The sequence below is a fragment of the Vicia villosa genome, linkage group LG1 (genome assembly GCF_029867415.1).
Source record: "Vicia villosa cultivar HV-30 ecotype Madison, WI linkage group LG1, Vvil1.0, whole genome shotgun sequence".
In the NCBI taxonomy this organism is placed as follows: Eukaryota; Viridiplantae; Streptophyta; class Magnoliopsida; order Fabales; family Fabaceae; genus Vicia; species Vicia villosa.
In genome coordinates, this window is record NC_081180.1 from 14,018,632 (window position 1) to 14,040,955 (window position 22,324).

Sequence of the window (22,324 nt, forward strand, 5' to 3'; positions counted from 1 at the left end):
TTATTCGCGAGTGTTGTCGCGAAATTTACCTATGTTATCAGGGTTATCTGCGAGTGTTATCGCAGAATTTACCTGTACCACCAATAGGGTTATCCGCGAGTGTTATCGCGAAATTTACCTATGTAGAATTTTGTTTTGTAAATGCGTATGGATCATGCTTATGCGTTATGCACATGCCCCTGTTGTTTGTATAATGCGTATGTGTGAATGCTTACACATGTATATGTTGTATGTATACTGATGAAACGGTCAGACGAGTACTGACTACCAGACGGGAACTGGACTTTGTAATGGTTTGGATTGCCAATAAAAATTGGGCTTTTGTGATATGTATATGCTAATGCTAATGCGTATGCATGTATGCTAATGCTGATGCAATCTCATGGTTTTATCTCCTCAAACCCTTTGAACTTGTTTATTCCATGCTTGCACTTATACCCTGACTATGCTTATGCTGGCTTTGTAATGTTTATGTATGCTTATGCATATGCGTATGTTTGGTTGACGTAATGAGTGGAACGAAGTAATGTCTTCTGTAAGATTACCCGAAAAAGGTCTTTTGAATGGATGTGAATGTTTGTCTTGAAGAAGACTATCTGAAATGATTTTTCGACATGGTAGCAATTTGTCTTAGAGAAGACCACCTGTAAAGGCTCTTAGCGTAGATAGAAATTTGTCTTAAAGAAGATTACTTGAAAAAGTTCTTAGCAAGGGATGAAGAATGTCTTTTAAAGATGACTACCTGAAAAGGTTGAAAGACGTCTTAAAGAAGACTACCCGAAGAGGTTCTTGAGAGGGATGACGAATTGTTTTTTTTTTTTTTTTTTAAAGGGACTACCTGAAAAGGTGCTTAGGACAAGAATGTCTCGAAGAAGGCTACCTGAAAAGGTGCTTAGAAAAGTAATGTCTTAAAGGAGACTATCTAAAGAGGTTCTTGGAAATGGTAATAATTTGTCTTGCATAAGACAGCTTGAAGAAACTCCTAGAAAGGATCGTGAGATTCGTCTTAAAGAAGACCACATAAAGAGTTACGGTGTGATGTATCAGCCAATATATGCAATGCATGATTTGTATGTATTTGTATGATGCTCCAATGGTAGGTTGTTGATAACCAAAGCGTATATAGCTTGCTGGAGTTGCAGGTCTGTTTGCTAGGATGGGGTGTGATGCTAGCGCGATTTCCCAATACCTGTCTTGTTTGAGCTCGGAAGATCGTAGTTAGGAGAAAGAATTTGTTCGATGTTGTAAAGTGCGAGAACGCCTTCTTCCTTTTGTTGTGCGCCTTGCCCCAGTTTGATGATTTTTTTTTTAGAAGTACCCCCACGCCTTTAAACTTTGGAGGTTCTCCACACTTTTAACCTTTGAATTGTTTGCCTTATGGATTTGATATCCAGTGCCCCAGTGTTCAGTGGAGAAAGATGCTTATGAAGGAAGTGCCCCAGGGAATAGCCTTGTCATATGCTTCGACGTTTAGATTGAAGGGTGTGCCCCTGATCTCCAGGTCATGGAAGGTTATCCATAGTGTTCTATCCTTTGAATTTGAATTCTTCCCATGTCTGACATGCCCCTGTTTGAGATTGTTTCGAGATGTGACCCAGGTCGATTGAACCTTAGGAAGAACGCCCCTAGTAAATAGGATCTTTGATTGTATGCCCCTGCGATCCTTGAAAGTTTGCCCCTGTTTAGGAGAACCCTCTAGATGTGGTTCCCCCGATTCCAGGGTCTTTATTAGAAATGATCACCTTTGATTAACCCATTTCGAGCTTTCCTCGATGCTAAGTGTATACTCGTAGATGGTGTTGTACTTTTTGAGAAGTAGCTCCAATGGAATGCGTATGCAAGTTTTGAAATCGAAGTCTGTTATGAATTAGGACTGGATGGTTTTGAAAAGAATGCTTGAAGAAGCATAGTGATTAGAAGTAGTTTTAACAAACATAGGAGTCAGTATAACAAATTCCTGCTTAATATGCTTTCGTAGTTAACCTTGCCTCAATTAGGACTTTTAAATGTTGTAACTTGGCCTGGTTCATGTTTTAAGAAACAATGGATATAAGGCTCAAAATTTTATTTATCCCACCCCTTTCTCCTTGATGTTCTCCAGATCCTAAAAATTCTACTAATCCAATGGATGTGCTTTGTTTGCAAGAGAATCGTTTCAGTTTCGATGTTGAGCAGAAGCCTTAATAGAGATCCAAGCATTGATGAAAATATTGTGAAGATCCAAGCATGGATGCGAAGCTTTGATGATTTAGCAGTCACCAGATTATCCATTGTATTTAGCCTTTGTTTTTATCCCTTATTTTTGCATGAACCAATTCTTTTGAATTTGATCCATCGGGATGCCCTAAATTTTGCCTAAGTCGTTTTTCTTTTTTTTATTCATGGAATTTTTTTTGACTTAGCGGGCGCTCTTTCTCCTTCTTCTTTTGAATACTCCTTTTGAGATTGATCCTTGGATATTGAATATTGTGACTGCTATGTTGATTTTGATTTGTAAGTTTCGCCTTTGATACTTCCTCGATCTTGAATATTGTAATGAGGAAGAAGGTGTTGTAAATGTTACTTCCATTGCTTCCTCAATCTTTGATGAATGCGAGGAAGCAAATATGCTTGAACCTTTGCTTTGCTCCTTGCTTGAATCCCTGCTTGGATTGACTGATTCTCTTGATAACCAAAATACACCATTGAATTAATCGAAATCTACCCATGCCCCTGGTTAAAATCAAGGTTCTTTTGAAAAGTAGAAACAAACTCCAACTCCTGGCTCGAGGGGGTAACGAGGGATTAACATCCTTATATCTCCACTGTTTGGGAATTGAAGCAATGCCTGTACATCCTCGGCTCGGTCTTACCTTGAAAGCATATGTTTAGCTGGACTTAGTTATTTGTGTTCGTCATTCTCCCTCAAGTTTGTTAATACTCTTAGATTTGAAATTTGAAATAGAATAGAAGTGTACGAGTGAAAACTCGTGGTAGTGGGTGAATGAATTGACTCCAAAACCTGCATGGTCATCCCATTAGAATTGCTAATCCGAAGGTACAACTTTTTATCTTGAGTAACACTTAGCGGTTGTAAGGGTTGAGATAATGAGCATGGTAAACACCTATTGATCCTAGGGATAATCTTCTTTGTAGATCCACTGACCTTGTTTCACTCCTTAGATTCTTAAACTTGTATAAGTGAGGGCAACCTCGAATTTTCTTTGGACATGTCAAACCTGGCGGGAATAAATCGTTAGTGGTGGGTTTTCGTCGTATCGGAACTTCATGAGTTTCCTTTGACTGAACCTCTTTTGCTTCTCTTGAGGATAGTATCACCTATGACCCTTTTTTCTTGGTGTGGGGCTGACATATGTCGAATTCTCTCCATCGTAGTTATGCATCTTTGCTCAGGGTATTGCCCCAGTTGGACTGACCCTTGTTCCTAGGTTATCGTAGAGCGTCCTTGAAAGTTTGATATGTTCTGAGATGAACCCCTTTATGATTAGACACATCTTGAGTGTATCTATGAGGGAACTCTTTGTTGAACTAATCCTTACTCGATGATAACCTTTGTTGTATTTGTAATCTTGTTTTGACAAAGGCATGAACACGTGGTTGGCGTAGTGGAAGACATCCTTTTTTTTTTCTTAGTAAGACTAAGGTCGTTCTCAATCTATCCTCCTTTCTCCATAGAATACGATCCTTTGATTTTTTGGGAGTTTCGGGAACCCGGCTAGCATGGTTGGTATGGATGCGGGCGAAGGTAGAAATGCAAATGTGAATGTATGAATGCATGAAAATGCAAATGCACGCGTAAGCGAGAGACTCCTTATATTATAACTCCGTGTATGCAATGCAGACGTGTAACATATGATCCTAGGGATAGCCTTAGAGGCGACATTAGACCCTCTTGGAATCTTTACAGGGTAAATGTTATGACACGCCAATGGAAATCCTTTGGATTCGAGAGTATGCAGAAGATAGTGGCTAGTGACCGTTCAAGACAGTCACTAAATCTCATGGCCGTCGAGAGGCCAATCAACATGTACCAATGAATTTGTCCCTCGTGGGAAGGTTCTCTATGCGGAACACAACCTACCTAAGGACGATATGGACGAAGAAAAATCCCTACAGGCTAGGGATGTGATGATTAAATGGAGATCCAAACCCTACAAGTTAGAGGGTGCGCGGGAATAAGCATGGAGTGACCGTTCAGGACGGTCACTAGATTTCATAGCCATCGAGAGGCCAATCGAACACATGCTAGTGAAGTTGTCCTTCGGGGAAGGACGCGTCATTGTGAAAACACGTGGATGTAACAGAAAATCCCTATATGCTAGGGAGTACGTAGTAGCAAGCACGGGGTGACCGTTCGAGACAGTCACTAGATCGCATGGCCATCGAGAGGCCAATTGACGTGCGTTAATGGAAATGTCCTTCGTGGGAAGGACGCGTAGTTGTAAGAATACAAGGATATAAAAATAAAATCCCCACAGGCTAGGGGATGCATAGATGGTGATGTCCTTCGTGGGAAAGACGTGGTCTTAGAAATTTGAGTCCCTACAGGCTAGGGACCACGTAGGGATACCTGCAAAAACAAAGCGCATAGATATCCAAAGCAAATAAATTGCAAACATATAATAAGCACATGAGCACGAAAGTCCTAGGTTCATAGGTTCGACGTGGGGGCTCTAGGGAGCCAACCTTTTTATGGGGGGTTCTAGAAGGTCTCATGGGGTCGTTCGTAGCCTCCGAGACTTTTTGTCTCTTTGGATTTTAGAACAACTCATTTTATCCATGAGGTTCGAATTTTTGGGGTAGGTTCCCGGAGAGATCAGCCAAGTATCTAGTCCTGCCCTCAACAAAGTCAAGCCTCGTTTTGGACATTTCCGAATCCTCAACCCACTCCGAGTGGAGTTATCAATGAGACTCGTAGGAGATTCATACTCCCCTATTGATCTCAAAGTTAACCCCCACACTTAGGGTTTAAACAAATAATTTATAATATCCCGACAATATAAAAAAGCAGCAATTGTATATAAGCAACTAAAGCAGTATTTATTTAAATTATAGTAAAATAAATAAATAAAATTACTGTAAATAGATGTAGATAAATAAACAAATGAATTTAAATTTGAATATTTAAAAACAAACTAACCTCGAAGTCCAGCCGCTTATAATTTGACAATATAGCATGACAGTAATTAAATAAAATTTAAATTACTGTAGCTTAAAGCTGTAAATAAATAAATAAATTCAAATATTTAAAAACTAACCTTGAATTCCGGCCGCTTATAACAATGCAGTAGAACAAATATTTAAATAAAATATTAATTTAAATTGAGGTAAAATAAATGTATTTATAAATAAATAAATAAAAATTTAAATATTTATATAAAAAAAATAAACCCTAAAATTGGCGAGTTAGCCAAACCCTAAAAATGGCAAACTAGTCAAACCCTAAAAGTTTGCCAAACCTAAACCCTGCCAAAACCTATAGGAGCATAGTAATCACCATTAAGGTATCCCCAGCAGAGTCGCCAGCTGTAGCAACCTGCCCTAAAAATTAACTTAGAGAGTCGCCACCTATTCTGAAGGGCGAATAGGAAACCCTACGCAGTTTAGAGATCAGGCTAAGATACTATATTCAGGTCGAGGGAAGGTGTTAGGCACCCTCAACCCTTTCCTAAAGGCTAACATTCAAAGATAAAGGTTTATGGCAAGGTTTATAAAGAAAGTTGACAAACAGTTAATAGGGTTAAAGACATGATTAAGATTTGGAGGAAGGGGACTCGCCTTGTTGCCAAGTGCCTACGTACCTCCTTATGGAGGATCAGAGTCTACGTAGTTCGGGCACAGGATTGTACGCCTTAGAATTGAATTTTGAATGTATTTGAAGGCTTTTTGAATGGCCTATCGTAGTTTTTGAAATACGAAGTTCGAAGGTATTTTGAATTACCTTATCGTAGTTGTGAACTTCGCAGTGTTTGAAGGGATGAAAATCCGTAGTAACGTGGTTTAGTGTTTTTGACTGTTTGGGCGTACAACCCTGGTTTGATATGTCACCGTTAGTTGCGATGACCAATAGATTTGATCAGCATAACTAACAGATTAAGGGGCATTGCTGGTTACTCAGATCGATAGATTGATCGTCGCGGGCAGCAAATTGACTGTGTTTTAATCTATGTACATTCTTATCTCTCGTCTAATGCGACTAATAGATTTAGTCGGGTCGAGGAGAGAATTTAAATAAAGGACTAATTAAATTGTTTTATTGCTTTATTCAGATATTTGATCAGTACGACATAGATAGTCGACTGATTCGAAGGCGGGGTGAAATAGATATTCATCCGCCATTTATCCGTTAAAGGGGAATTAGAATAAATATGTACAAACCAACTAATTTAATTAATCTAATAATAACTAACCTAATAAAATGCTTTTTGTTTATTTTAAATTTTTTATTGTTTTTGTTGTTTTTTATTATTAAAGAATAACGTAAATTATCTAAATCATATTAATTTATAATAATAATGGATGATAATAATAATAAGAAAAAGAAAATTCTAAAAGAGAAAAAAAAGAAGATAAAAAAAAACAACTAGTGAAACGTCCCTTTTCCTAATACATACATATATTTGTTTCCTTTTTAAAAAAAACAAATGAGTAATGTAATAAATAAGCTTTGACTTTTCAACGTTAAATATAAACCAATAAGCGAAAGACACATGTCATATAAATTCAATCAAACAACACAGACAACAACTGAAAAATAGAACCTGGATCGGAGCATGACCGTTAGATCTGGTGGCGGCGGTGACTCGCCTGTGGCAGCGGTGCTGGTCAACGGACGTCGTTGGAGCGGAATCGCGGCGTTCGGGTAGCCGGCGGTGCTTCGGTACGATCGTGAACGGAGGGAGTTTGGCCGGAGATGTCGACTTCCCGCGTCGGTGTTGGTGGGCGTGATGAATAGACTGGTGTTGTTCTTTGTACAAATACCATGTTTATTCTGCAAAATGAAAAAAAAACTCAAAGTGCTAGAGGTGTTATTAGTGAATAGAAATTCATAAAAATTAATGATAGAATTGTAATCAATAAGGTTTTTGCTAGTTAGAAATTAGAAATAAATATGGACATCTTTTGCTTTTGATTGTGTGTGGAGTACATGGTGTTAGTTATTGTTAAAAAAAATGCAGGTTTGTTGTGTGTTGGTATATACAAGATTTAAGAAAGAAATGTCTTAGAAAACATAGTTAAAAAGTTTGTGAAAGTGAGGCCATTGTTTTTGCAAATCGTGTGTAATATTCTGAATGGAGAAATTGGCCTCAGAAAAAAACAAAACAAGTGTGGTGTCTGGTTAGGAAGAATGGCCGTGTGGTAGAAATTGTGAGAGGTTATGTCTACCGTCGCTTCTATCCCCAATACGAGTGTGGTATATACCAAAATAAGGATTAGAAAATATTTCTCAAAAATGTATCTCCCCTCTCTTAGAAAAGTAGCGGCCCCCCCCATTGTGTTAGAAATAGTCCTATTTATATTAGTTAACTAGGTTAGAATTTTCTATACCTAATGGGCCTAATGCCCAACTAACCTAATAATCCTAATAATCTAATAAAAAAATAAATCCTTATAAAGATATAAATTCTATTATTAATAATATTACAATAATACTACTATAATAATCCTGGTAATACAATTAATCTTTAATAATAGTTAACAACAATAATATTAATAAAATGTTAGTTAACAAAATTGCAATAGGTAATAATATTTAAGTGAAATACTACTAATAATTAGCAACAATTAATTAGTAAAAACAAGAATATTAATACTAACAATTAGTAATAATAAAATTAATAATACTAATCAAAACAAAATGTTAGTAAAAACAATAATATCTAAAGAAAAGATGGAACTCTTGTAATAATTGGGCCCAAGGTTTGGATCCCAAAGCACCTGTTAATTGCACCCCATTTTGTCTCAGGATATTTTATAAGAGAGCGGGTTTGACAATAAGAATGTCAAACCCCATGACTCTTAATTTTGATCCTTGATGACTTAAAAGACATAGATCTGATTGGGCAAATTTTGGGGTATGACACTAATGCTGATGTGCAGAGATTTGAGAAGAAAATAAAGCGGGCTGGAAAAACTAAATGGATAAGATGGAACGTTACGAGACAAATCTTGAAAAGCTGAAATTGAGGCGCTGAGGCACCACCTTTCATAGCAAACCTACTATGAGACATGTTGTCTCCTGCAGACGTTGTGTACCAATGATGTACATGTACTATTGGACAAGAAAGAAAATATTACTTATTCTTTTGGGCCATAGTAATGAACAATCAAGACGCCTGTGATATAAGATCTGAGGTTTACCCTAGTATTTAAGGAGCCTATAAATGAGCGGCATTGGGATGAAGAGGGGGTTCAGAATTTGAGAAATCACAAAATAAAAAATATCTCACTAAAAAGGAAGGATACTGAACCATATCCTAACGCGCCTCTCACCATGCCATTCCTGAAGGATAACACTCAATATGGTGTGCCATAACTTGTCTCTTGCTAGTTGAAGACTACAAGGAGTAAAAGTGTCACTTTTAGGTTTAAACTTTCTTTTCCTTGTGTTTAAAAATGTTAGGCTTGAAAACTTGTATTAGTCTTTTACTCACTATGAGCTAACTTCTTTTATGTTGAGTTAAGTGATATTTAATTAAAAGTAGCTTTATTGTGTATTGTGATGTTATACTAGTGACTTATTTTATCTTATGATTCAGTGATATATGCTTGTTACTCAGGCTGATCGTCTTAGTAATAGGTAAAAGTTTATCAATGTTGAGGAGTCCTTTGGTAAATGAACTTTAAGACAAATATGGATAAAAAAAAATAAGTAGAAATATTTGCCATCTAGTTTCTTTAGGGATAGAGAGCTAGAACCATATGGGAAATCAATAATTAATAAAGACATGTACTTAGTTATTGTGTGACTTAAGAATTTGTTCCTTAACTAGCGCATATATTTTGATGTTGTAGGCATGCATACACCACTTTCTATCCCCATCTGTCACAACATAACTCACATAGAAACACCCTAGGTGAAATTCAGGTAATAGATCTTAACTCAACATGTTTTCATACCTGTTAAAGCTTCCAAATTTTAATTCATCACTCTTAAATCTAGATCTATGACAACTTCATTCATTATTAATCTCTGCTCATGGCTATTCACAAATTTTAAATTAGAAATCAACTTAAGTTAATACAATCTATGTAAGACGATACTCTTACTTTTATTACTTGATGTACTTTGACTGTGTATACTTGCACATAAAAATTAAACTTGTCTTTATTGTTTTATGAACTTTGTGGTTATTTTTACTCCATGTAAATTAAAGAGTGTATTTATCACATAAAATTTATTTGATATAACGGGAAAAAATATTTGTATGAAATATGCTAGTGTTTTATTTATTTTGATTAACGAAATAATGTCAATAAAATTTGATAATCATAATTTTAAATTAGAGATTTTTTCTTTGGGAAATGATATATGCAATTATAATGTATTTTTGTAGGACTGATAGGTAATTTTATTACTAAAATGTTTTGTTGTTGTGTGTCACTATATGTTATTTTCTTCATAATATGTATTATTATTGTCTGTGACTATAATTTCTTTTCTGCATAATCTATTTTATTGTTGTCTATCCCTAAATGTAATTTTCTATATAAATTTATTACCCACTCTCTCTCACTAAATGTTAGTTCCTGTGTTATTTGTTTTTTGTAGTCTGACACTCAAAATTGTTCTTAAGTTATAGGTTTTTTACGATCTATCACTAAAAGTAAGGGAATAAGAATCTAACATCTTAATAATTTTGTTTATAATACATTTATCTTTTCCAGTAAATTTTATTATTTACTCAGTAAATTATTTCATGTATAAATTGATATTTTAATTATTATTATTATTATTATATTTATATATATATATATATATATATATATATATATATATATATATATAATCATATTTTAAGTATTTATTTATGAATAATTATTTCGATGAATAAATAATATTGTTATTGATCTTAATTATTTGTGTACTCGTTATTTATGGTAATTTTACATATATTCATTGAATTTAGAATGGGAGATATTTAGAATGAGATATGTGAAATTCACGAGATTTAGAATTTCACAATTTAGGGTTAAGAGCTTATAACAGAACAAGCAGGGTAGTAAAATAATTGAGAATGCAATTCTTTTTTTAATTTTAAGAGTATTAAATTGGTTCTAAAATCAGGGGTTTGAAAAAATGTAAGGGGGTGGCGACGGGTAATTCACTGTTGTGAAGTCACATGTTAAAATGTTCAGGGGTGACGGTTGTTATACAGTCTTGACATTTATCTTTTTCAATAAGTTTTATTATTTACTCAATAAATTATTTCATGTGTAAATTGATATTTTAATTATTTTTATATATATATATATATATATATATATATATATAAATATATATATTATCATATTTTAATTATTTATTTATGAATAATTATTTCGATGAATAAGTAATATTGCTATATCGTCTTGGCCTTTACTTTAGGGTAGCTATGACCGTCGTGATCTTATTTTTAGGACGGTTTAATGATAACCGTCGCAATGTTTGTTAATTTTTAAAAAAAAAAGTAAAGGCAGTTGGTGTCAACCGTCGTAATCACCGTCTCTATATGCCAATTACGATGGTTATTAAGTAACTGTCTCAATTTTTATTTCATAAAACCCTAATTTTCTTGTAGTGAAAACACAGAAGAATCATTGGTAATGAAAAAACCATGATTATAAATAATAATTACGCGTACAGAAAATGAATGGATGAATATAGAGAACGGAAATAATATAATCTTCCACCAATTAAAAAACGTACACTAATTATCAATAAATGAAATTGGGGCAACAATTTTAAGACATGATTTACTCGGAAATTTAAATTTTAAGTGTAAATTAGAAAGAGTAGTTTAGAGAATTCCATAGCATATTATTTTCGTTAGATTATCATTTACATTTTCTTAATTTGTGTGAAATTGTTAACTACACTTACTTTTGTATGAAAATGAGAAATTATGAAGGTTTTTGCAAAATTATTCATTTTTAATGACACGTGGAAGATAAATTTACATAATTGAAAGGAGAGAATAATAAAAATTTAAGGATATAATAGGAAAAATATCATTAATTATTTATTGAAATTGTAAAACGACATATATTAAAATACAAATATTTTTTCCAAAACAACTTATAATAAAAAATAGAGGGAGTATTAGTTAGTTAAAATTCACATAACAATTATATTATGAGTAAAAATATGGTAAAGGAACACTATTTATTATGTAATTTGCATCCATGAGCATTGACCAAGAATAAAATTTTAATTATTAAAGGACCGTCAACTGAATCATCAACCAATAATAATTATAATAATAAGTATTTTGAGATAACTAACCATTTTACAATCTACAATGATGTCTTATATACTTATAATTTTTAATTAATAAATATATCATATCAAAATTATAAATTAAGTTTTTTATATGATATTTAATATTTCAGTTTTACATTTAAAAATAATTAATTTTCTAGTTTAAGAACAAATATTTAGAGCGTCCCAATTTAAAGAACTCGTTTTGATTCTTTAATATTTTTATTAAATTTTTTATATTATCCTATATTTTTCAATTATTTAAACAATTTATTTACATTTTTAAAATAGGAAAAAAGGATATGCACTGACAGTGTAAAATAGTTTTACACTATCAACCAATGACAATCATGAATCAGGACAAGTCAGACTGAAAATTTAAAAAAACTTGTATGACATGAAAGAACGTTATATTTTAATTGGATGACAGTGTAAAACTTTTTTACAGTGCATAATCATTAAACTCTTTAAAATATTCATATAATTTATTCAAAACTCTAAAATGGGTCCAATTAAACACACAATATATTCCAAATTTTATTATATATTCATATTTCTAAACCAATGGAAAGAAAAGAAACGTTGGGTGCAGAGAAACGCTTGTTGTGACTTGTGGCACAGGTTTTTATTTTTTAATTAAAATTGTGAAGGAACGTTATATTTTTACTTCTACCTCTCTTTTTCTACCATAGTCTCAGAGGAAGTGATGTTGAAAATTGCCGTCTTCCACCTCTCGTTTTCTACCTCATCGTGCTGCCGCAAACATTCGAACACTTCCGCCAATCAGTCCAGAACACATCTCCGTGAGTAACCTATCAATGTTAGGGTTTCAGTAAATTCAATATCGAGGATTTGTTCTCTGTTTGTTAATATGATGAAGTTATTTGATTCTTCAAGGTTAATAACGAAATTGCTTGATTATGCGGTCCGCACCCGGTGTGATTCTTCGTGTGAAGATCGTGATTGACACAAAGAGAAAGAGGATCAACAATGAGAGACGAAAACTGATGTTATGATTCTGCCTAGAAGATCCGTGAGGCTAATATCCAAGGTATTTGAATTATTTTTGCATTAAAGTGAAATTATATACAATGAATACGAAACCTGGAAATTCAACAAACTTTATTCAATTTGATCGTAGCATAAGAGGTTTACTGAAACCTGCAAAAGTTTCTTATTCACTTTTTTCATTGAAAACTTAGAGAAAACTAGTTCTGGCTTGTGTGTTGTGTGCTTTTCACTTTAGATGTTATTTTTTTAGAAGAATTTCAACTGAATTTCGATTGAGTTTGTATGCTTCACTCTTTGTTTTTGAGATAGCTAGATAGATCATGAATAACTGTTCTCATAACTTACAATTTCAGCTGGTTGGCTGAAATGGAGAACTGTTTTAGCTGTATTATGTGACTCGAAGGTACTGCTTTTTATTGGATTGCGGTAAGATCTGCAGTGTCATACAAGATAAAATGTTGACACAAAAATAAAGTAAGTGTAACAGAGATGAGGATGTTGCGGTGAATGTAAGATAAGACTCGACAGAATAGGATTAGAAATGAGAATATTAGAGAGAGTGTTGAGATAGCGCCTATAGTAGAAAAGACGTTGGAAAATAGATTTCGGTGATTTGAGCATGTAGAGAGAAGATCCGAAGATTTTGTGTTAAGGAGAGTAGACTAGATGTAGAACAGTCAAATAATTAATGGAAGAGGAAGATCTCGAAAGACTATAAAAAACGTTAGTAAGAATATTTTTTAGCAATTGAAAATGCATGTTAAGGAGTGGTGAGTTGAACAACAATGAAAGTACCAATTCAAGAAGCTAGGCACGTTTGAAACTCAACCTACTCATTATGATTTGCAAGTTTTACTAATACTATAATGTGCCACTTAGCAGGAAAGTAAATCCTATAAAGCATAAAAATATTTGATAAGACTATGAGACATCGATATCGATAATAATAATTTTAAAAAATAACTAAAATGAATGTAGTCACATCTGGCACATGGATATTGATAATAATTTCAAAAACCAAAATAACATGAATGTAATCACATATGTCGGTAACAGACATCAGATCTACCTTTTCTCAAAGGTGTCGGTGTTACAAGGGGTAAACTCCTTATGTTTGCAACCATTTTCTTTTGCTTCTCTACTCTAGGTGAGTTTGTCTCTCAATTTCATTACATGTTGATTTTTCCCATGAGTTTTGCTAATACTATATCTATGAGTTTGACTGCTATATCTACTATGTTATACATGGATATAGTTCAATGAAGCTTTGTTTATCTTCACATGATCACCTAATTACTACATTAGTTCCTACCATTGATCTATTTTAGTGAGCCTTGAACCCAGAGCATCATAACTGTTTTCTATTGCTTTTGCATCCAAGTTAAACTACTATAGTCCAAGAAGCACATAGTAGAGTATTGTTATGGGCAATGAAACCAACATTCCAATTATAACCCTGCACAAATACCAAATTGTTTTTTAGTGTTTTTTATACTCTAAAGTAGAGAGATTTTTTTATTAGAGATTTAAATAAGACTCACCCAACACTAAGTATATCTGCATGTAGGTCGTATTCTTGGGCATACACAAATGGAACAATACCCTGAGGAAGGGCAGCCTGCAAAAATTAAACATTATGTTAAAAAACTACAAAGAAAAATTAAGTACCTTAATGATATTTAGGTTAATGGTATTTTTGCCCTTTGTCATTTGGGCAATTTTTTTTTTTCATTGTATTTTTTTAACCTTTGGAATATAGTTTTACACCTTCATTGTACAAATTAGATGATATGAAAGGCGAAAAATTAAAAGATAAAGTCGATAGTTATATATTTTGATAAAAGGAATTTAATTTGACCTGAACAATTGTAAAATGTAAGAGACCTCCGTGAAGGCCAACTGCTACTGCGGTGGCCGCAGTCACAGCAGGAGCGACCAAGAACCTCACAGCCATAGAAAATGTTGCAACTCGTTTTCCACATAGAATCAGCTTAGGCTGTAATGCCATGGATAAACCTAGACTAAACATGGCCAATCCAAGACCACCACTAGCTAGTATTGAGAAGCAACTCTTCACCATTGAGGGCATATCAATGTGCCACCTACAGGGATTGAATCAATATACTATATAGAAATATTTTACCTTAAACAGAAAAAAAACTATAGAAGATTTTTATACCTAAATGCTATAAGAGACCAAACAAGTCCTATAACACTTGCGTAGGTATTAGCATTTCTAATGAGTTTTCTCCAAACCATGATGAGGATGAGTTTTGCCATCACACATGCTGGGGGCATATCTTTGTTTTTGTTTACAATCTCTACTTCATCAATTTGAACATCGCCTTCTTCACCATTCGTATTCTCTATCAATTCATCAACACCTGCATTTCAAAAAACCATCATTATTAATCGACAAAACATAATAAAACCAGATAGCATTGGATTTCGAGAGAGTAAAAACCACCATTATTATTCCTCTCTTTCCTCTTATTTAACTTCAAATTCTCATCTTCCAAATTTGAAGACCTCGGTGATTCCCCTATCGAAGATTGCACAAAATTAACATCACCACTAGTTTCATTATTCTGAAAATGTTCAGTGTGGTCAATACTAGTAGAAAAACTCGGCGTGGATTCTCTTGATGATTGAGCCGAATATATCTCAACACTGCTAAGATTTGATTGAGATACGTTAAAAAATGCCGATACCATAGATTTAGGAGTTGATCTGGTAACTGTAACACGAATTTTACCATCTTCTCCTATCTCAGCATCAGTTTGAAGTGGTTCTTTATCGTTAAGCCAAACAATATCAGAATCAACTTTGAAAGAAGTTATAGAAGCTGCAGTTTCCGGAAACTTCTCTGAAATAAGAAGTTTAGCCGCTCTATATTCAAACAAGAAAAGTAGAACAGTGCACCAAATAACACTCTGCATAACAACAATTTGTATCATGAGAGTTCCTGATAAATCACCATACATAGCTTTCAAAAGAGGGATTCCAATAACAAGTGAGTTAGGGAGAGATGAAAGGGAGAAAAGTGTTATAATCCAATCAAAACTATCTTCTTTTTTTGAGAACACCTTCCATAGAAAAAGAGCAACAAGGACAATAACTTTTTGAAGTGTATCAGCTGCTAAGAAACGGTAGTTCATTGCATATGGATTATTGGTAGCTATAAAATGGAAAGCCAGTAACGGAACTACGAAAACTGAGATAAAACGGCTTATTCCAGAACATTGATCAGGTGCAAAGATATTCCACCAACGAACCGAAGCATATGCTAATAACATAGCAACATATAATGGCACAATCGTCGTGAGAATATCGTACATATCTTTACCAGAAATCATGGCTCTAAGAACTTTTGTGAAATGTTCAAAGATGTTGCATGCAAGGTAGCATGCAAGTTTACAATAAAATGAGAATTATAAATGATTTAAAGATTAAACCTCAAAATGTAAAGAGAAGATGGTTGGTTTTTCTATGAGATGCAAGGTTTGTATGAGGAATTGTTGATTATAAACGTTTATGTAGATGTAAGTTGGGAACTACTCATTGATCTGCGGTAGAAACAAAGATCAGTTGGGTAAGAATACTGGAAAAACAATAGTGGTTTAAAACAGAAAGTTGCCATAAGGGATTCGAACTATTCTTTGAACATTTCACAAAAGTTATTTACCATAATGGCAACAAATTATTTATTATAAACTATTGAGTTATAACGTTAATTCATTTGTTTGTTTTACGGCTTGGCCTAATGTGTGGGAGCAAATAATATTTAAAACGGTATATAGTTGGAAAATTTTACTTTATACTCCTATAATTATACTTTCAATACAATAAACTATACATATATATAAATGTCTATTTTATTTTTCTTTATTTGACTACACCTACACAAAACAATTCGTATATATTATTTTTTCTTAAAAAAATTTATCCACGGCTTAACCGTAAATTAATTGTGAATTTTTTAGTTTAAAATTAATTCAATTCATAATTAAGATAATAGTATTTATCCAAGTGATCGGGCGTAAACCATGTTGAGAAGTCTAAGTATATTATCTTGTATACTTTTGCTTTTATAAAAAAATCATAGATAGGATTACTTGTAAAATATAAGAAATTAACGGTGGTTTGTAAATTATATGGACAATAAATATAATCAGATCATCCAAATTTTCAATAATATAGATCCAAATTTTCAACGGTGGTTTACAAACGAGTTTCTATCTTCTTCATTGAACCATCCTCTATTATTATTTTGGTGAATGGGCTTAGAAACCAATTACTCTGTGATACCGTCATCACACATTTCTCAATCGTTTTGTAATGATTTAATAATTATCTTTAAATATGGTTTTCCAAGCATTAGCCATTTGAAGCAACATCCCAATGTCTCTAATCAAACCTTCTCCAAGACTCACTTTTTCGTCTTCTCAAACAACTCTTTTATGTCTCTCAATTTAAGGAGCTAAAGACTTGAAGAAATAATAATGAACTACTGACAAACAATGAAGTTGTTACTATGTAAAATCAAAAGCACAAGCTTAACTTAGAAATTCTTTACACTTGTACATTCTGGAAATTCTTAAATTTTAAGAGTCTTTTGTGTTGCATTTTGTTTACTCCTCTGATTGTATATCAAGTGTAACTCTTAAACAATCTTTCATTTCTAAGTTAGATTCTAAGAAGTCATTTGCTTCTATGCTTGAGAATCTGGAAGTCTCTTGCTTGTCTGCTTAAGCATTAGAAGTCTCTTACTTGTGGGTTTGGGCATTGGAAGTCTCTTGATTGTGTGCTTGAGCATTAGAAGTCTCTTACTTGTGTGTTTGAGCATTGAAAGTCTTTTGGTTGTGTACTCGAGCAATTGTAATCATTTATGATTATAGTGAAATCCCTTGGAAGCGCAAGGGGACTGGACTACTCTAGATTTATATGAGGAACCAGGATATACCATTGTGTCTCTTTTTCCTTAACTCTCTAACTATGATCTTATCTTATCTGGTGCAAAAATCATTTATGTATTAGAATCTAGACCTTGTGTTCAGAATTTAAAGAAAGAAAAAACTAACACAATTCTACCCCCTTCTTGTGTTTTTCTCACATTCAATCTCAATTCCCCTTTCGTCGCTCCCCAAAGGAATCTCTTTTTAATCCTAACTATTTTCTTCCACGCTTTAATTGACATTTAAAAAAAAGACAAGAACAAAATTAATATACTATTGAAGATAGAATTATGAAGAACAACCCCCCTTAAGACTAACATACCTATGTCTCCAAGAGAGAAACCATGTGTTAAGAAGAGATAACAATGGATCTCACGTAGACTCAAGGCAGCGGTTAGCTCCAACCAAGATACCAAAGTACTTTAAATGAGGGGTCTGAAAGTTGCAATGAAGGACATCATTAACTAACAAGAGTTTTGGATCATGATTTGGTGAGGATCTTGAAAGATTTACAGTTTCAATGTTCTACTACAGTAGAAGGGAAAATCAATTTAGACATATGTTGGCTAAAGCAATTGGTTGTTAGTATTCAACGTTTTTTATTATTGATAACACTGAAACGCATCACATATTTGACTCGATTTGCACGTGTTTTATTATTATTTTTAGTATTGTGTTAGCATTTTGTCTAAATTCCACGTAATTGACCTTATTAGGGGCTTTTACGAAGAAACAAAGTGAATTGGACGGAAAACGAAGGAAAATGACTAATTTGCACTTAAGGCGTTTGTGATGGCGTTTGCTATGGAGAAAGCCAAGAAGCGTGCGGCCTCTTCCACCCACTAATAATTAGGAAGACTTAGTCTTCCCATTTTGTGAAGATGGCGTTCAATATAAAGGGTGACGTTTGCCACCCTTTGATTTTTCAAAACATTGGGAAAAGGGACTTGGGCTTGGTCTCCACTTTTCCCACTCTCCCCTATATTATCTCACATGTTTTCAGCAACCGCCCAGCCTAAATCTAGGGTTCCTATGCATTATAAATAGGAGTTCCTTTTCACTTTTTCTTCCATCCAGACTTAGCACAACTTAGGCATATTTTCATATTCAAAAAGGTGTTAATCCTTCTCACCAGAGGATTATCGCATTGTTATTGTTGTCGAGTTTATAGCACCTTTATTTTGAAGCAATTTATCTCTGACATTTACATTTCGCAGAAGTTTATTTCCCACATTTACATTCAGCCAAAGTTTATTTTCATTGTACCAGATTCAAGTCTTCTTTTAGAGCAGGTTCTTATTTCATTCACCTTTATTTATATTCTGTCTATTTTACTTTATTCGGAGATTTATTTTATCGTAATTCTTTATTTATCAGTATGTTTAATTCCATCTTCCAAACAAAATCTTCTTCTTTTACCGTAATCATGTCAAGCTAAATTATTAGTGCTGGAATGTAAGGACCATCGATTCGATATTACTCTGTTCGTTGTTTCTTAGGATTGATACCATGGACTGTTTTGGTTTTTATATAATTTTTCTGAACTTAATTTGGCCGGTTATTACGAAAGTAAAGCCGTGAATACATTGGATAAGATCAAAAGCCTTCAGATACTTAAGATTAAAATTGATTTATTTATGGTTAATAAATACCGCGGAAGCAATTTGTTAATTAATTAGGAAAATTTGATATTCCTAGACGCGTTTATAGGTTTAGGATCCGGTTATCCGAGCGAAAACCGAAAACCCTTTTAAGTTAAACTTTCAAACGAAAAAACACTTTTCAACTGAGTAAAAGATCTACTTTCTTAAAAAAGGATTTACTACTTTAACGCAAACGCAACTTGAGAATGTGAAATCCCCGGTAAATATTAGAGAGTAAAATCTTATTCTAAATATGCAAGAACGATAATTCCTATTCAATTAATTCTTTTTCAAGGTAGAAAATATTGCCCAGTAAGTAATCCTATTTAGAAATAATAAGAGTATTGTTGATCCATGAGAACCACATTCTAGCATTATCATTCCAAATTTATTCAAAAGTTTATTACTTTATTTTGTTCTGCTTATTACAAACCTTCTAACGATCGCCTTAGATAAACACCGTAACAATAGTAACGATAGATTGACTGTTTGATCTCTGTGGGTTCGACAATCTTTTATATTACTCTGATACATTTTGTATACTTGCGGATAACTGCGATCAATTATCCGTTGTAACAAAAATACTTTGTATTAATTTTAAAAAATAATGGAATTCCATACAAATTTTCAACGTTGAAACCATTGAAGAGTGGAGAAAGCTCTAACGAGAACGAATGTGCTGAACTCCTATAAATCAAATGTGTTCATTTTTCTTCTTCGGTCTATTTTACATCTATGTATAATATTGCATGTGTTGAGTTATTTGTCGTTTTTAGAATATCATGTTTTTATGATTTACCATGCTTATAGTGATTTATCGTATAAACTTTGGTATGTAATATATTTAGTTCATTATATATTATATCTCACAACTATAATAGTAAAGACTTTTAATTTTATGTTGAACAAACAATTGATCAAAATTTAATTTGAGTCACTTGTGAAAATTCAATTATGTAAATTGTTATATTTCTAGTCCAATCAACTTCATCTATTTCGATTGCGGTTATTTCTGACTATCTCTTGTAATTGTGATAAACATTGAGATGTATTTCCGTTTGTTATATGCACATCATCTTGTAAAACTCTAATTTTGTAAAAGAAAATTATTTTGAAAATGTTTTTAGGGGAACACTATATTCAACCCCATTCTAGACCATTTAATTCTCATATTCAACACTAACACCATAATGCTAACTAACTATTTCTATAAACTAGTGTGTCACAATATTAATTCATTTGTTTGTTTTAAAGCTTAGGCTATTGCGTGGTAGCAAATAATATCTCTCACCATGCATAGTTAAATTTTTTTACCTTATACTCCTTAAATATCCCAATGGTAGTAACCGACGACACTGAATCTCAAATGCCCTATTAATACCCCATACATTTGGTCTAATCTAAGATGGAGAGACATTGGTAGTCACCAAGAACTCTGCCTCAAACGATGTGAAGGGGATTAAGACCCCTAAATCATAATTTACAGGGAGGTGAAGGTAGAGATAAGGAGAGAGTGAATCATCCACATTGACCATGTTAAATCTCTCCTTTTTAGAATAGGGCTCCAAGATCTCATCTTCTCCGTGTTCAATATTTGAAAGCCCAATCTGCCACCAAAAAGTCGCTATTAATTCCTTATCATAATATAGAGATGTGTAGTCCTACACACTAAAGAGCTTACCACCCGTCTCTGCCATTGATTTCTGATAAGAGCAAGGAGAGTAAGAAAGTTACTAAAAAAAAAGGGTTAAATACGTTTTTAGTCCCTATAAATATGAGACTCTGCAATTTTAGTCCCTCTAAAATCATTCTTCAATAAATGGTCTTCGCAAAATTTTTCGTCCCCAATATTGGTCTCTCCCGTTAGTTTCTATTAACGGAGGCTAGCGTGGCACACCACGTGGAAGACACATGACAAAAATCTAAAAACGTTTGAAATTGTGGGGGTTTTAAACCTCTTCTAAACTATCCCAGAAAAAAACAAAAAAGTTGGGTCTGGACTTTTCTCAACACCTTGCAAACAAGTTTGGCAACACATAAGTTTTGAACTTTCTTGAAGAAACTATGCAGGATGTTTCTGAAACCCAACGCACGGTTCTCCCCTTGCTTAAAGAACCTGCCAACCAAAAAACTTAAAACATTGAGCTTATTTCTGGAGTATTGAAGCAACAACCTAACACGTTTTTAGTAGTGATAATGGTTAAAAACAATTATCGGGAATGAAAATCAACCACTTGAAATGATGATACATGATAAGTGGCGACTGAATGACTAATACAATAATAATTATCCATGGCATTGACAAAAGTGCTTACTAGGGCTGCCTTTTTCCTGGTGGTTGATATTTTAATTGTGGAGTAGTAGTCTTCATTGATTTCTTTTCTTTAATTCCATCCTTTAGGACGGTAAAAAAAACTATTAGCATGGGGGTAGGGCATTAATTCATAAGCAAGATTTGATGAGAACAAGATAGAGAAAGAAGAGAGAACAACTTATCACATATTTTGCCATATCCAGCTTCCGTTGTACACCTGTAATAGAAATGAATGAGAACCATGTTCTATACCGTCAGTATGTGAAAGTGTGAAATAGTGTATGACAAAAAAATATATATATTCTGCATTTAAGCCAGCAGTTGTAAAATGTCTAATATGATTTCTGGCTAGCATAGTTTCTTCAAGAAAAGTTCATAAATTATGTGTTACCAAACTTGCTTGCAAGGTGTTTGAGAAAAGTCCAAAAAAAATATTTTTTTTCTGGGTTAGTTTAGAAGAGGTTTAAAACCCACGCAATTTCAAACGTTTTCAGATTTTTATCAAGCTGTCTTCCACGTGGTGTGTCACGTCAACCTCCGTTAGTGGAAACTAACGGGAGGGACCAATATTGGGGACGGAAAAGTTTGCGAGGATCATTTATGGGAGAAAATTTTTAGAGGGACTAAAATTGCAGGGTCACATATTTATAGAGACTAAAAACGTATTTAACCCAAAAAAACTTGGGCATTCACGTCCCCAGAATCCTAACTTGTGTTAATAAAAGCGCAACAGCTCCTAAAATACACCCGAAAGAAAAATAATCACTACTAAGAACAGAACAGATAGGGATAGAACAAAGTCATGCTTGTAACTACAACCAAGATGAAATAGATATATAATTTTACAACTATCACAATTGGTATATGTTCCGGTAGAATGCATTTGGATAACCTTCTGGAAGTTAATCCAACGAGGCTGAAACTGTTATGTGTTTAAGGG

General features: G+C 33.5%; 1 protein-coding gene across 1 annotated transcript; it reads right to left on the reverse strand.

Moving 5' to 3' along the window:
- Positions 1-13,861: 13,861 nt before the first annotated feature.
- Positions 13,862-15,828, reverse strand: LOC131650159 (auxin efflux carrier component 2-like). Its single transcript, XM_058919904.1, has 5 exons — positions 14,940-15,828; positions 14,652-14,856; positions 14,331-14,574; positions 14,014-14,090; positions 13,862-13,928 (listed from the first exon to the last, which is right to left on the reverse strand). Exons 1-5 carry the CDS (start codon positions 15,826-15,828, stop codon positions 13,862-13,864), a joined length of 1,482 nt encoding a protein of 493 aa, XP_058775887.1.
- Between the last annotated feature and the right edge of the window lie 6,496 nt (positions 15,829-22,324).